Source organism: Chenopodium quinoa, unplaced genomic scaffold (assembly GCF_001683475.1).
Source record: "Chenopodium quinoa cultivar QQ74 unplaced genomic scaffold, ASM168347v1, whole genome shotgun sequence".
Taxonomy (NCBI): Eukaryota; Viridiplantae; Streptophyta; class Magnoliopsida; order Caryophyllales; family Amaranthaceae; genus Chenopodium; species Chenopodium quinoa.
This window is the reverse complement of record NW_018742630.1, coordinates 1617389-1632220: the sequence shown is the minus strand read 5'-3', so window position 1 is coordinate 1632220 and position 14832 is coordinate 1617389. Positions and strand designations below refer to the sequence as shown.

The 14832-nt window shown below is 35.1% G+C and overlaps 1 protein-coding gene across 1 annotated transcript; it reads left to right on the top strand.

Annotated features, from left to right (window-relative positions):
- Window positions 1-4345: 4345 nt before the first annotated feature.
- LOC110721806 (3-oxoacyl-[acyl-carrier-protein] synthase II, chloroplastic-like) lies at window positions 4346-14301 on the top strand. Its single transcript, XM_021901003.1, has 14 exons — window positions 4346-5082; window positions 7190-7395; window positions 7497-7700; window positions 8077-8187; window positions 8276-8371; window positions 8469-8514; window positions 8604-8683; window positions 8941-9009; window positions 9102-9186; window positions 11102-11256; window positions 11338-11418; window positions 12540-12599; window positions 12983-13149; window positions 13662-14301. The coding sequence occupies exons 1-13, from the start codon at window positions 4764-4766 to the stop codon at window positions 13097-13099; spliced, it is 1629 nt and encodes a 542-aa protein (XP_021756695.1). The 5' UTR covers window positions 4346-4763; the 3' UTR covers window positions 13100-13149; window positions 13662-14301.
- The last annotated feature ends 531 nt before the right edge of the window (window positions 14302-14832 follow it).

The window sequence follows — 14832 nt, the reverse complement described above, 5'->3', positions numbered from 1 at the left end:
ATTTCGTGTTCTTGAAATCATTCATTTCATGTCATCTTTATAAAAACGTCCAAACCAACTTATTTTGGTCCATAATCTAGGTTCAATAATTGTGCAGTTGGATGGGGTTTGAAAAGAGCTTTCGAACGATATATTATAAGCCCAAATCCGAGTTATAACGAATGAGTTATGGCCGGAATACTAAACTGGGCCCAAACTGAGCCTTACCTACGACCCAATGACCATGTGGAGGGTCCATTACCCTTAATTCATTCCTAATCCCATTAGCATTTATTATTAACTTCTAGAATCTTCTAGAAGGTTCTAATTTACCCTCTTTTTAAAAAGATAAAGACTAAGGATTTTATATCAGATAAAACACTTGTTTTTAATAGATTTAATTCTGATAAAATAAGGATAAATACAGATATTCGACTAACCCAATTTGATTGGAAGTCGGATTCCGTATGGATCTTATCTTCTAAAAAGCATCGCGTAGCGATGGAAATATCGCACAGCGATGCTAATATCGCGCAGCGATGCTAATATCGCGCAGCGATATAAGCATCGCGCTGCAACGTAACCATTATCGTTACGCGATGAAAGACGTTTTACTCTGATTCTGACTCTTTTTTCTGATTTTTTTTTTCCTCTCGTTTTTTCCTATAAATAAGGTCGTTTTCCCCCATTTTCAATCATCAACAAGCTTGATTACCAACAATAATCATCTATTCCCTCTCTAAGCTTTCTTCTCTCTCTTTCTTTCTTAGCTTTAGCATAAACACATCACACACCATACGACCTTTGCGAGACTTGAACACTCCAAGTCCTTCTCGTAGTTGCCTTTGACCTCAACATGAAAAGTTGATATTTCTGAGGGTTTGGTCCCTAATCTATATTTCAATTCTTATTTGATTTGTTTGGTTTGATTTGATCTTTCTTAAAGTTACTAACGTGTGTATTGTTTTAATAGAAAGAGATACGAGACATCAAAGTGAGTAAATTTACTATTCTTATTCCTCGTTTTTGATATAGAAATTATGCTTAGAATATTATTTTAATTCTTAGTATCATGTTAGGACGTTTATTTTAATTCCTAGTATCGTGTTAGGATGCTTTTAATATTCCTAATAACATGTTGCTTTCTAGTATCATGTTTAGGCTAAAGCTTTGATTTTTATTACTTAGTGACATGCCAGGGTTTGTATTAATCTGTTTAGTATCATGCATAGAATCTTGCTAATTATTATATTAATGATGATTATATGATGATTTGTTATGTCATTAATTATTACATTGCTTGATTATTCATGATTTATTGTTATTGCTTGATCACGCCCCTTCTGCAGGTTTAAAAGGAATTTGTACTTGAATCACGTCTAATAAGATAATTAATAATTTGTTTTAGGTTTAATGTGATTTTTATTTATGTGATCGTCAATAATAAATTTATTTGTGCATTAATAATCAACCAATATAGATTAAATAGGTTTAGGATTAACTTGTTGTATGTATGTTGATCGGAAAACGCACATGAATATCATAAGAATTAAGTAGAGGCCGATTTAGGGCGGGTTCAATCTCTTTTAGGTTGGATTCGTACCATCATCCCCGAATATCCAGTCATGGTTCCAGACCACTATGGAGTTAGCGATTTCCGTGATCGTGATTGGGGTGTAACCTTCACACCCGTGAAAGGTTTACAAGTTCCTAAAACTTGTCGGCGACTCTTTTATCTCTACCTTCTTTCCTTTTGGATGCAACCATGCTTAAATGCATGATTATAGTGGGGCTCAAAGTTAGTGTTTGAAATATTGTCTACAGTTCTGCACTCATATCTTAGGGGTTTGAGATTCAAATATTATCAAGTAAGAGTATTTAGGATTAGGGATTCCCTTATTCATCCTTATCTAATTGCAAGTCTCAAGTAACTGACACGCAAACACTCAACCAAAAAACTGAGAGGGTTGTAGGTTTGTTCAGGTTTTTCTCGTCAGCCATTTAAAAATATCTATACTTACTAGTATGTACTAAAACGGAATTTTTTTTGGGGGAATTTTTCCTCCTAAACCTTTTCTTTCTTTTTATTTTTTTTTTTACAAAAATTTGTTTTAAAAATAATTAAACTATTTTATACTTTTCAAAAAGCATTTTCGTAAAAAAAAAAAAAAAAAAAAAAAAAAAAAAAAAAAAAAAGCATTTTCGTCAACAATGTAGTATACGAATTAAAATACTTACATTTTACGAGTATCTTTTGAATTAGACTAAAATTTGTTTTAAAAATAATTAAACTATTTTATATTTTTCAAAAAGCATTTTCGTCAACAATGTAGCCTAAGAATTAAAATACTTACATTTTACGAGTATCTTTTGAATAAACTAAGAAGTAGGTCCTTTCCTTGTGATTGTCTATTAAAAAAACATGTTTTTGCAATGATAACCACTCTATATTTGACTTAATTCTAATTTATTTCACCAAGTACTCCGTATTATTTTAAAAATTCGAGCATAACTGAGACATTAATTAAATTTTTTTTGCAACAGTGGCTGAAATGTGGGAGGATAATAGTGGGTGGAGATGGAATATTTTTGCACCATATCTACCAGAAGAAGCCCTTAAGAAAATACAGAATCATGAGCTCAAAATTGACCCAAGTATAGGTGATTTGGTCTATTGGAAGGGTAATTCCAAAGGAAAGTTTACGATTAAATCCACCATGAGAATCATGAGACAAGAAAGTGATTCTCTTGATGAAAGCTGCTGGGATCTAGTTTGGAAAGCCCCTGTACAACAGAGGATACGAGCATTTCTTTGGATTGCCTGTCATAATCGTATACTTTGCAACCTGCATTTATACAAGCGTAGTCTCACTGAATCCCCAGCATGCCACATATGTGGTACACATGACGAGTCTACGCTACACACTCTTCGTGACTGCCCAGCTGCGAGAATGGTGTGGCGTAAACTGATTCAGCCTACCCATTTTGCCCAATTCTTTCATGGCTCTATTAAAGAGTGGCTTGAGGTAAATCTTGCTGGTACCGAGGCTCACATGGCTGAAGATTGGCCTACCATCTTTGGTATAGCCACCTGGTGGATATGGAGGTGGCGTAATTGCCAAGTATTCAATAGGAAAGATGAAATTCCAGTGGATGTTGGAGCGTTTCTTAGGATAAGGGTCGAAGAAACAAAACGTAGCCTCACACAATGCGGTACTAAGTCAGACCAATCACTAAGGCAGCAGACTACAGCAAATATCTCTTGGCACCCCCCTAATTTGGATGAGTATGTTCTTAATTGTGATAGAGCAGCTAAAGGGTGTCCTGGCCCAGCAGGTGGAGGGGGCATCATTCGCAATCACGAGGGACGGTTTATCTCGGGTTTCACTGCTAACTTTGGCAGGTGCACAACAATGCGAGCTGAGATCTTAGCACTTGTGAAGGGTCTACACCTTGCTCAGAACCTCCAAATAAAGAAACTTGAGGTGCAACTGGACAATTTGGCTTGTGTTCAAATTTTGCAAAAAGGAGAAGCTAGTGGAGGGGAAAACATACATGAGATCAAAGAATGTCTACGAATGCTTCAAAATGACAGTTGGGAAGTGAGAGTGGCTCACATCTACAGGGAAGGGAATCGAGCGGCGGATTGGTTGGCTAACCGGGGAGTTGTGCAAGACTCTATCTTTTGTATTGTAAATTTCATTCCTCTATAATTAGGGAGAATTTTAGATGAGGATGCAAGAGGAGTAGCTAGGCCTCGCCTAGTTACGCGGTAGGCTTGTGTCCTCACCTGAGGTTCTGTGTTCTTTTTCTTATTCTTTCTTTTCTGTTTATCTTGTTTTGCTTTCCGTTCTTTTTTCTTTTTCTTGGATGTTATCCTCACTTGGATCAAAAAAAAAAAAATTAGATTTTTTTTTTGTTAATTTTAAGAAAGGCATTAACTACTGTAAGTTTTAATATATAGTAGAAGTATATACTATAAAATTTCCTTGGAAAATAGTGAAATACATAAACATCAGTAAAACTATAACTCCGTAAATAATTTCTTGGTCAATTTATCGAAACATTTGTAAAAAAAAATAAAAAAATAAAAATAAAATTATCGAAACAATAATTAATAAATAATGAAAAAAAACCAAGGGCTGCCATTTGGCATTTGCCAAGAATCAGAAACTAACTGAGAGAGCATTGTTAATATCGTAATATAAAGTCATCATATCATAATCTATCAAAATTTCTGGTACACAGATCCTTTTGCTATAGTATAATTTTATTTTTATATTATAAAGTTTGTAATAATATAACAACAAAAATAATATTATAAACAATAAAATTATCAGATATCTAGGGTTCTCACAAATCACAGGACACTTGGCTCCTCTTGTTCTTTTCTGGGTTTCTTCATTTTCTTCTCTCCAATTGCTCTTTCCAGAAAAACATAAACATTTTAATTCCACCAAAAAAAAAAAAACATTTAATTAAATATCGATCAAATTCAAATACCCTCAAAAATTAAAATAAAAAGGGTAAAAAATAAAATACATTTTATAGAGTGTGATTTTTTCAACTGCCATTATCTTCCGCAGATTGAATCTAGTCACAACCACCCTTTTTCTCTCTCTTCAATGCTCTCATTTATTTTTCAAAAACCCCACAATTTTTAGCTTTCTGGGTATTTCTTTAATTTCGATAATCACTATATAATCTGTCAAAAAATATTAATTTCCACTACTAAGTAAGAGAGAGAAAAAAAGGAAAAAAAAAAGCTTGATTCTTTCGTTTTCATGGCGGCGTACACGGTGGGGACACCACTGTGCACGTGGCTGGTGGCGGCGTGCATGTCCGTGGGTTGCGGCGGTGGTGGAAGAGATGTTGGCGCATCTTCTCTCTCCTCAAGAAGTCGCAAGAAAAGAGCAATGGAGTTTAAATGCAATGCTAAGATGTTAAAGGCATTTGAACCTTGTGATGAATATTATAATAATGGTAGTTTTTATAATCTTGGTATTAATAATGGTGATTTTCGTGGGTTTTCTTCTATTTTTGGATCCAATTTTGGGTACATGAATAGAAGGCAAAGGCGGAGTTATCGAGCTCTACATTCAGGTATACCAATGGAGTTTATTGGAAATTTTTTTGATTATTTCTTGAAGTAATTTTAATGGGTTTTATTGGATTTAAGTTTTTATTGATATTTCCAATGTGGGGGGTTTTTTTTTTTTATTTATTTATTTATTTTTTTATTTTTTTTATTTGAATGATTTTGATCATATTTGATAATTTATGATTTTGTTGATGATCTTATTTGTTGTGACTTGTTTATGTAATCATGGGGTTTTTCCTTAGATTCTTGAATAACTGAAGATCAAGTATCTGTGTTTGTTGAGTGTAGAGGCGTGTTATACGAGGCAATATTATAATTGACATCAAGGATGACATGTTTTTGTCCCTTGTAAAAATTAGTGAAGTGTGACTATGTCAAACCTGTTTATGCAATTTGTGTGAGGGAGTTTTGTACTTTTGGATGATGTTGCTGTTATCTGTTAGTATGGAGTGAGAATCTTATTGTGCATGAGATGGGATAAATGTATCTACTCTGCTTCCTTTTTGCCTGGCATTTTGCCATCTTTTGGCGAATTTGAGGATGGTTGGTAGGACTTAGGAGCAATTGATGTTTGCTAGGTTTCGGAGAGACTATGTTGATTAATTTACGCTGTCAGTTTAGCAATTGTGAAGGCTCATTCAAGTCATTCATTTTTTATTATAGTTTCTCAGACGTGACAACTACCTAGGGTGGAGATTGTTGCTAATATGAAAATTGCCTTGGTTTTTTACTTACATTTCTAGAATTGGCTGGCCTAGTTGCTTGGCCTTGGATTTAATTTATTCTTCTTTGATGAGTGTAAAACCTTAGAGGTAATCATTTGATGTGGGTGTTTTTATTTGATTTTATAGGGACTTTTTTTTCTTGAATTCTTCAATTCTTTAGCAAGAATTGGCTTTGGATCATGATATTGATGCACATTTATCTAGTATGGGATAAATGAATTACAGAATAGAACTCTATAGAAGTATTTATCTGAATAAATGCATCCTCTATAGAGAATTGCATCTAGCTGACCCTCACGGCCTCACTACATCTAGTCTTTTTCCCTACCCCTCAAATATCTACCCGTCCACCCACACCCAATAGTAAGAGCCTTGTCGAGTGAGTTCATTTATGGTTTAAATTTGTGATTCCACTTGAGCTTGGTTGTTTTGTACTATTGGAAATCAAGCTGAGTTGAGTAGCTTCTTTGAAGTTTGAGAAGAGGGGTAAAACAGAAATGTGAATGAGTGAAGCAAAATAGTAATGTTATCGATTGCTTCCAGGGTTTCACAGTCTAGTGTACATAAGTATGACCAATAAATGACCCCTTGCAATACTCCTAATTAACAGAATGATCTATTATAAGTCTGATGCATGTGTTTGACTTTTATGGTTTTACTTCCCACATTTCTAAATGTATGATGTGTTCACTCTTTGATGTCGAGCTTTGGACGTGAAAATCTTTAAAAATGACAAAAAATATATAAATAAATAATATATGTATGCTTTTGCATGTGGAAATAGATACGTAGTATATAATAATTACCATATAATTTTAGAGTATTTCTTTTGTCAAAGTTCAATTTTAAAAAGCAAGAAGATTTTATTTTTTAGAAATAGAAAGAATAGCTTTCATCCTAAGTTTCAGTACCCTGAGTAGTCAGAGCTCATTGCAAATGAACTTGAGCTGTGGCTTAGTGAGGCCTGCAATTCAAATAAATACTAGCTTGAGCCCTTGGTGGGTCCTGGAGCTACTAATAGTATTGTTTAGTCACAATAGTATTTATGCTATGATAAAGGAGCATGCAGAAATAATTTTAGAACACTAAAAAGACCTTTCTTTACCAGGAGATGCGTTCCTATAACGAGAGGTGTGATTGGGCTCATGGGCCTTGTTTTTTGAAATCTACTTAATAGGATGTGAATTTTGTTGTTTATCTTTTTTGGGTTTAAAGGCTTCCCAATATACAATAGTTATATATTCTGTGGTAGTACCTGACTGAATGAACGTGTAACTTTGCTAAGTTTCTCTAGCTGTTTGATCTTCCTGGTACTTGGCTCAGTATCATGAAAAGGACAAAATTCTTGTTACTTGTCTATTAATAGTCTTTCTCTGTGTTTCAGGAAAAGCCATGGCTGTGGCAGTTGAGCCTTCAATGGAAGTTACAACTAATAAGAAGCCTGTTACAAAACAGAGGCGAGTAGTTGTGACAGGGATGGGAGTGGTTTCCCCGTTAGGACATGAAATAGGTGTCTTCTACAATAATTTACTTGAGGGTGTCAGCGGCATAAGTGAGATAGAGACTTTTGATTGTGCCAGTTTCCCTACAGTATGTTGACTGTCTTCCTTTGCATTGCACGTGTCGAATTCTTCCGCTGAAAACCTGTAGCCACAATTTATTTTCTTTTATTTTCTTTATATTGTTTGCAGAGAATTGCTGGAGAAATCAAGTCTTTTTCTACTGAAGGTTGGGTTGCACCTAAGCTTTCGAAGAGAATGGACAAGTTCATGCTCTACATGCTTACTGCTGGAAAGAAAGCCTTGGTGGATGCTGGACTTACAGAGGAAATCATGAATGACATAAACAAAACAAAATGTGGTGTTCTGATTGGTTCTGCAATGGGTGGCATGAAGGTACAATATTTTGTTTAAGCATATAATCATTCACCATGAGAGTGATTACTATTGACCCCAGGGGCCCTCAGCAACATACTTGTTCTGACCCTACATTGTCTTGAGCCTCTGTTGAGGAGAGTGTTTAACCTCTTAGTCTGTCGCTCCTCCTCAACGAGATTAATGCTGCTGTTTAAGGCTGGAAGCTAGTTTTTCTTGAATGTTTATTAGGAAATGAAAGAAAACATTCAGTTAAGTTGAGCTTGTGTCACCGTGATATTTGCATGAGGGCTATATTCACATTACCTACCTAATGCGATAGAGATTGTCTCTAATGCAGTCATGCCACTGTTGCTTAATACTTCCTTGACATTAGGCTGTGTTTGAAACTGAGCAGGTTTTTAATGATGCAATAGAAGCTCTCCGTATTTCATACAAGAAGATGAATCCTTTTTGTGTGCCATTTGCAACAACAAATATGGGATCTGCCATGCTGGCAATGGACTTGGTCAGTTGTTTTTTACAGCTATTGAAAAAACATGTTCTGACTTTGTAATGTTCTCTTGATGATTGTTGGTTGTTATCTTAAACCACAGGGGTGGATGGGCCCAAATTATTCAATCTCTACTGCTTGTGCAACTAGCAACTTTTGTATACTTAGTGCAGCAAACCATATAATTAGAGGGGAAGCTGTAAGAAATCCTGTATACTGACTTTTTGGAATCTAGTGTTTGTTTATTTTCATCTATTCATATTGAACTTTTCCTGATATCTATTGAGAGAATGTAGGATTTGATGCTCTGTGGTGGCTCAGATGCAGCAATAATACCGATTGGTATGTGTGTTGACCTTTCTGATCTTTCATTAGTTTGGTCTGATTCATTTTGTATACTTACCTATCTATTATTTTAAATTTTCAAACAGGCTTGGGAGGATTTGTAGCTTGCAAAGCACTTTCACAGAGGAACAGTGATCCTACCAAAGCATCGCGCCCTTGGGATATTGTATGATCTATTTCATTGTTTTATTAGAAACTTGTTGTGATATTCTTTTGTCCTTGTTTTGTTCTTGGCTGATCATATGTATGTGGATCAGATTGTACTTCCTGAATAAACTAGCAACCTTGGAAAGTATTTGTGGCCTATACTGCTAAAATATTTTTTTTCATATGTGCAAGACCCAGTCTGAAAGATAAATTCTGGCATTTTAGTGGATACAGAAGGATGTTTAACTTTACTTTAATTGGATTTTGTGTCCTCAGAATCGTGATGGGTTTGTCATGGGGGAAGGTGCTGGTGTTTTGCTTCTGGAAGAATTAGAACATGCTCTGGTATAGTAGCTCTTGACAATTGCTTAATGAATTTTAATCACTTGGGATCAATTGTTTTTGCATGCTAACAGGATTGCATTCTTATTTTGCAGGCAAGAGGTGCTGAAATCTATGCAGAATTTTTGGGTGGTAGTTTCACTTGTGATGCCTATCATGTGACTGAGCCTCACCCAGAAGGTAACTTATGCAAGGGTTTAGGGTGTGGTTTTCTTTGATTTACAATGGACCGAAACTACCAATCAAGCAGACTATGTTCTGTTTTCATCTGTGATTGTCTGTGCTTTTATCATCACTCTTCAAGTCTTCAGTACTTGGATTTCTTGGGTGCTTGACTATGCCACCTCAGTACTCCACTTCTTCCTGTAGCTGATTTTATTTTGAAAGTGGAAAGCAGAGGTTCCTTTTAAGAGGAGAGTTTTTATGTGAATGCTAACTTTTTGTAGGATTAGTAAGACTACGTTACATATTGCATCTGTATTTGGTTGCTTTTTCACGCCGATAATGATCAAAATCATACACCTTCCTTCATTGTTAGGTGGGTTAACATTTGTGGATGACAATATTCGTGTTGAGTCAGGGACCCAGGAGTTGGGTTTGCCCCCTTCCCACAGCAGAGTTTTTGCTTGTGTGATTTATGGGGATTTGGGCGGGCCAGTTAGCCATTTTGGTATAAATAAAGCCTCTTGCCAGTTTGACAAGAAAAAAGGAGACATTTTGGTTAAAAAATGAAAAAATTGGTGATGTTTTGTATTTTCTCACTGGGCTGTATTTTGTTGAGCAAGGTCAATTTATTTTAATCTTATATCTGCGACTATTCTTATTTTAGTTCACAACTATAATTGGTTAATTTATTTATTACTCCCTCCGTTCCAAGTGATGGTTACGTTTGGTGATTTTATGTGGTTATTAAAAAAAAGAAGATAATGGAAAGCAATGATTAGATGTCATATATATCAAGTATTAAGGCATTAAGTCAAACATTGGATAATGGAAATATTTGCTTTGGGAGTAGGTAAAATATCTTGGTGAAATAGCTGCATTGGAAGTATTTATATATGAGGGAAAATGTGTAAAAGAATCTACATTGGAAATAGAAAGAGTTGAAATGTATTCCATAGGGGAACGCCCAAAATGGCAAATATAACCATTGTTTAGAAATAAAGGGAGTAGTTAGCTAGTGGTAGGTGGTTAAGTTTTGTCACATCTACTCCTGTATACTGAGGTATAGCTAGTGGTAGGGGAACGCCCAAAATGGCAAATTAGAGGAAACATACCTTGTTCTACCCATTGGTGGGTTGATTTCCTGTTGAAGCTTTCAAATTTCAAAGAAGTAACATAAAACCTGGTCCTCTTCCTGCAATGTTTTTCCTTCAAACTTATCATTCTGTTTACTTGCAACAAATCCCCTTCCCTTCCCCCCCCCCCCCCCCCCCCACACACACACACACAAAAAGCTAGTGTATAATTGTTTGAAATGGAGGGAAGAGGTAAAAATGTTCAAGAGAAAACAAGAAAAGTTGCAGAATGTAAAAGAAAAAAGTGTATATTACATGACCGAAAAAAGTGAGCCCAGGTTTTTAATAAAGGGCAAAAATCTTATCTAGCTTTTTACGGGCTACAGTGCTTGGAGTTTTTATACAGTTTTAGGTGCTAGTTTATCTTGGAGACTCATATGGACTGGGTTTCTTTGTAAAAGATTGTTACTTTGACCTTCAAGGACATTAAGTCCTTTTTTCCCCTCCCTTTTAAAACTTCATGTCCTGTTTATACTCTCTTTCTTATCAAACCAAAAATGAATAAATAACTATAAATACGTGTAATTGGATCCACAATTTGTACGAGGGACTTGATATCCTTAATTATGTTGCATTATGGTTTCTGCAAACATCCACATTTTAAAAAGTAGTTATTTAAAAAGCTAATATGTCTTACCTACTGAGCCTCTCTATTAGTTATGACACAAACTTTGTATGACTTCTGCCTGTTCATGGTGCTCTATTGCTTTTGATGGCCCCCTACTCATGCATTTTCAATGTATTTTTTAGCTGGAGAATTGAAAGTTGGTTTGCTTATCTTACCCTTTTTTTTAAAGGGGTTGGAGTTACACTCTGCATTGAGAAAGCCTTAGCTGAGGCTGGTCTTGCCAAGGAAGATATCAATTATATAAATGCACATGCTACATCAACTCCAAATGGTGATCTTAAGGAATACCAAGCCTTGGTTCGCTGTTTTGGTGATAATCCTGAGGTACATTTTTTTATTTTTTATATTTCCTCTTTTGCAGTGTAATCAGATTATTTATTTAATAAGCTTTTTTCCCATACACAGGTGAGAATAAACTCTTCAAAGTCCATGACTGGCCACCTTCTTGGAGCAGCTGGTGGTATTGAAGCTGTTGCAACTGTACAGGTATTGTTGGACTAGTAATCTCATGCGATCTAATTTGCAACATGGCTTGTTCTTGACCTTCAGTGGTTAAAAAGAACAGAAAGTCTGACCACACCCCCCCCCCTCTCCTCTCTCTCCACATGGGGAGAGGAATATGACTATTTGGTTGGATCTTGGCTAAAAATGTAACTTAATTGGAATTATAATAGTGTAAAACAATGGCCATTTTTTTTTGCTTGATATTCATCCGCTAAAACAAGACAATCGCTTAATTCTTGCTTGGTTGACATGAAAATTATGGGAATTAGAATTTCCTAAGAATTAGAAGATTGTGGTATTGTTTGGCTGGCAAATACATGGGAAGTCACTTTCCTAGGGTGTCCCACTTCCCACAAAATGGAAGAAGTTGCTTACCTTAATCCTCCTAGGTTAATGCAACTAGGAAGTTCTACTTCTCATGTGGCCATGTTTATCCAAACAACATTTCTCACTTCCTAGGAAAACCTTCTTGTAAATTTTACCTCCTATGTTCAAACAAACGGCCATTTGGTAGCAAAGAAAAATGTTGTTTGGTTGAATGTGGGAAGTAGATTTCTGCACAGGAAGTTTCACTTACCTAGGGAGACTTAGGTAAGAGATTTTTCAATTTTTGTGGGAAGTGGGACTTTATAAGTGTCACTTCCCATGTTTTGGCCAACTAATCAATGCCCCAATCTTCCACTATCTAGGATGTTTAATCTCCCATGATTTTCATATCAACCAAACAAGCACCCTTTTTTTTTGTTGGCTATTAGCATCATCTGTATTTTGCCTGGTCTTCTAACAGAAAACAGTTTACCAGTATCAACGTTATAGTTCCTCATAGTGGCAAAATATTTTTAAGATTTGGTTTCCTTGGTCATATTGATGAAGATTGTCACTGTTTTTCTAAAGGTGCTTTATAGTGATTCCGAACAAATGATTTTCGAAACTCGATTGCTTGGTCATATTAACTCGAACCTTCATGTTCCTCTTTTACAATCATTTAACACATATCTCCTTATTTTTTGGTCACCCAACCAGATGATTGGAAAAAAGTCTTCCATTCGAACCTATCTGGCTAAGTGCCACTTAACTAATGCTTGATATGTGTGTTGTAACAGGCAATACGGACAGGATGGCTACATCCAAATGTCAACCTTGAAAATCCAGATGAAGGCGTGGTATATATATTTTTTTTCAGTCGCTGCTATATATTTTATAGCTTGATTCAGTGACTTGTATTTTGTCTTATAAGATGTTGCCTGCATCCACTATGAATTCTGCATTACGAGTTGTGCTGGAATGTGATGGCTGTGAAGTGTGGATAATGATTTGTCTGTCTTAAATTCTTATTTATCTTCATTGTTGCTTTAATGATCTGTTGTGCCAAGAGACAGCGTGGTGCTTATCCAACTACACTTGACTACTTGAGCATGCTCATTTTCTGCTCTTCTTGCCATTAATGTTGTTTTTTAGACTTGATGAGTATTGGTTGGCATGAGTTGTAAATTTGTTACTATGTTCCGTACCATTGTATCATCTAACTTGAAGGTGCTCAAACCAGGATACTAAGTTGCTCGTTGGCCCAGAGAAAGAAAGAATGGATGTCAAAGCAGCTTTGTCCAATTCATTTGGGTTTGGTGGACAGAATTCTTCAATTGTATTTGCTCCTTACAAGTAGATCATTTTTGCTACCGTAGCCACACTTAATAATGGTGCTGATTATATCAGGTTTGCTGCTTTTCTAAGTGCTTTATAACTGTATAGAATATAGATCCGTAGTTTTTTTTTTTTTTTTTTTTTTTTTTTTTTTTTTTTTTGGTTTGGTTAGAAGCATCTGTCTAAAAATGTGGAGAGACACACACGTAAATCTAGTTTGGTTTGCAACTGAAAAGCTTTGGAAACATGTGAAACTTTCTGTATCTTACAAGTATTGGATGACATTTTTTTTTTTCTTAATTAATCACTGTTTATAGGATGTGCATGGGAACTTTATGCTGTTCCACATACTGTCATAAAATCGATGTGGAATCTTAATTAACTTAGTTCTTAATAATGCAGTTAATAAAATCATGTTAATATATTTACAAATGTGTTCAATGAGTGATGTGTTGCATCATAATGATGCTGAAAAATATTTAATTTTATTCTATTAGAAATGCACTTAGTCCTTAAAAGATTCAAGAGGTTTCCAATTTATACGTTAAAACATAATCTGATACCATGTTCATGCTTCTCTACAGGGGTGCGAATTGATAGTTTGCTATGCCATGATACACAATGCAGATTGCAAATATCTAACCTTGCATTCCTAGAAGGCATATAGATTGGCAGAAGTTTGTAATGTGATGCTTTACATAAAAGCATGCTCAATATGAGGGAAAGTTAGATGCAGCCTGCTGGCGACAAGAGGACTTGCTTCTGGAGCAGATTTATTGTCACTCACCATATTTGGTAGTTCATACCGCTCCACAAGATATGAATATCTGCTACATAAAACTGCTGTTGTTTTGTTGATGTACAAGTGTAATAGAATGGGTTTTGATATCCATAGCGAGTTTTAGAATAGAATTTTACATTCCAGTTAGTTACTGATGAATGTTGAGACTTTTCTATCATTGCCATTGATGCTCAAAGCACATGTGCGATCTCTCAATCTTTCCTTGACATGAAGAAGTTGGAGAGGTGCTGCACTTATTTGATGCATCTGCTGTTGGGTAGATTTAGGTTCAATAGTGGTGTCAAATAGTGTATTTTTTTTTTTATCTTCTGAATTGATAACTGAAACAAAGGTGCATGCTGTTTATTCATGCTATATCTACAAGCAAGTTGAACATTGATACACTATTGGTTGATACTCGTAATTTGAATTGTTAAGCCACATTTAACACTCTGCAAGCCTTGAATTTTAGGGTGAGATTTTTATTATTCCGCTCACCCGATTTTCAGTATCAAAAGTTTTTAAAGGGATTATTAAAAAAAAAAAAAAGTTTTTTAAGCGATTATTAAAAAAAAAAAAGTTTTTAAAGCAAATTCTAGCTGTCCATATATATAATAGCTGTGATCAGATGAACATCTAATCCTCATTTGCAATATAAAATAGAAAAAATCTATTAAAAAAAATAATAATAATAAACCCTTAACCTGCAAAAAAAAAATAAAGTTCAAATTTTTTGTTCATCTGATTTCTAAATCCAGACCAAAGGTGATAATTTCAATGTGAATGTACTTTAAATGGAGTTGTTTTGATGGGGTTCAAGGGTAGAACACTAGAACTGATGGCTAGTTAACTATAGGATCATTATTTTCGTATATTGAGATTCAAAGTTATGTGAGAAATAATCTAAGCTAGTAGCTTGACATTATTTTGTATGAGTTTGCTGTTAAGGTTGGTTTTGTTTTTTGTGGGATCCT

Coding starts and splice junctions, on each gene's coding strand:
- LOC110721806 (XM_021901003.1), top strand. CDS start 4,764: ATGGCGGCGTACACGGTGGGGACACCACTGTGCACGTGGCTGGTGGCG. Junction 9,187..11,101: donor GACTGAGCCTCACCCAGAAG/GTAACTTATGCA, acceptor TTTTTTTTAAAG/GGGTTGGAGTTACACTCTGC. Junction 11,257..11,337: donor GTTTTGGTGATAATCCTGAG/GTACATTTTTTT, acceptor TCCCATACACAG/GTGAGAATAAACTCTTCAAA.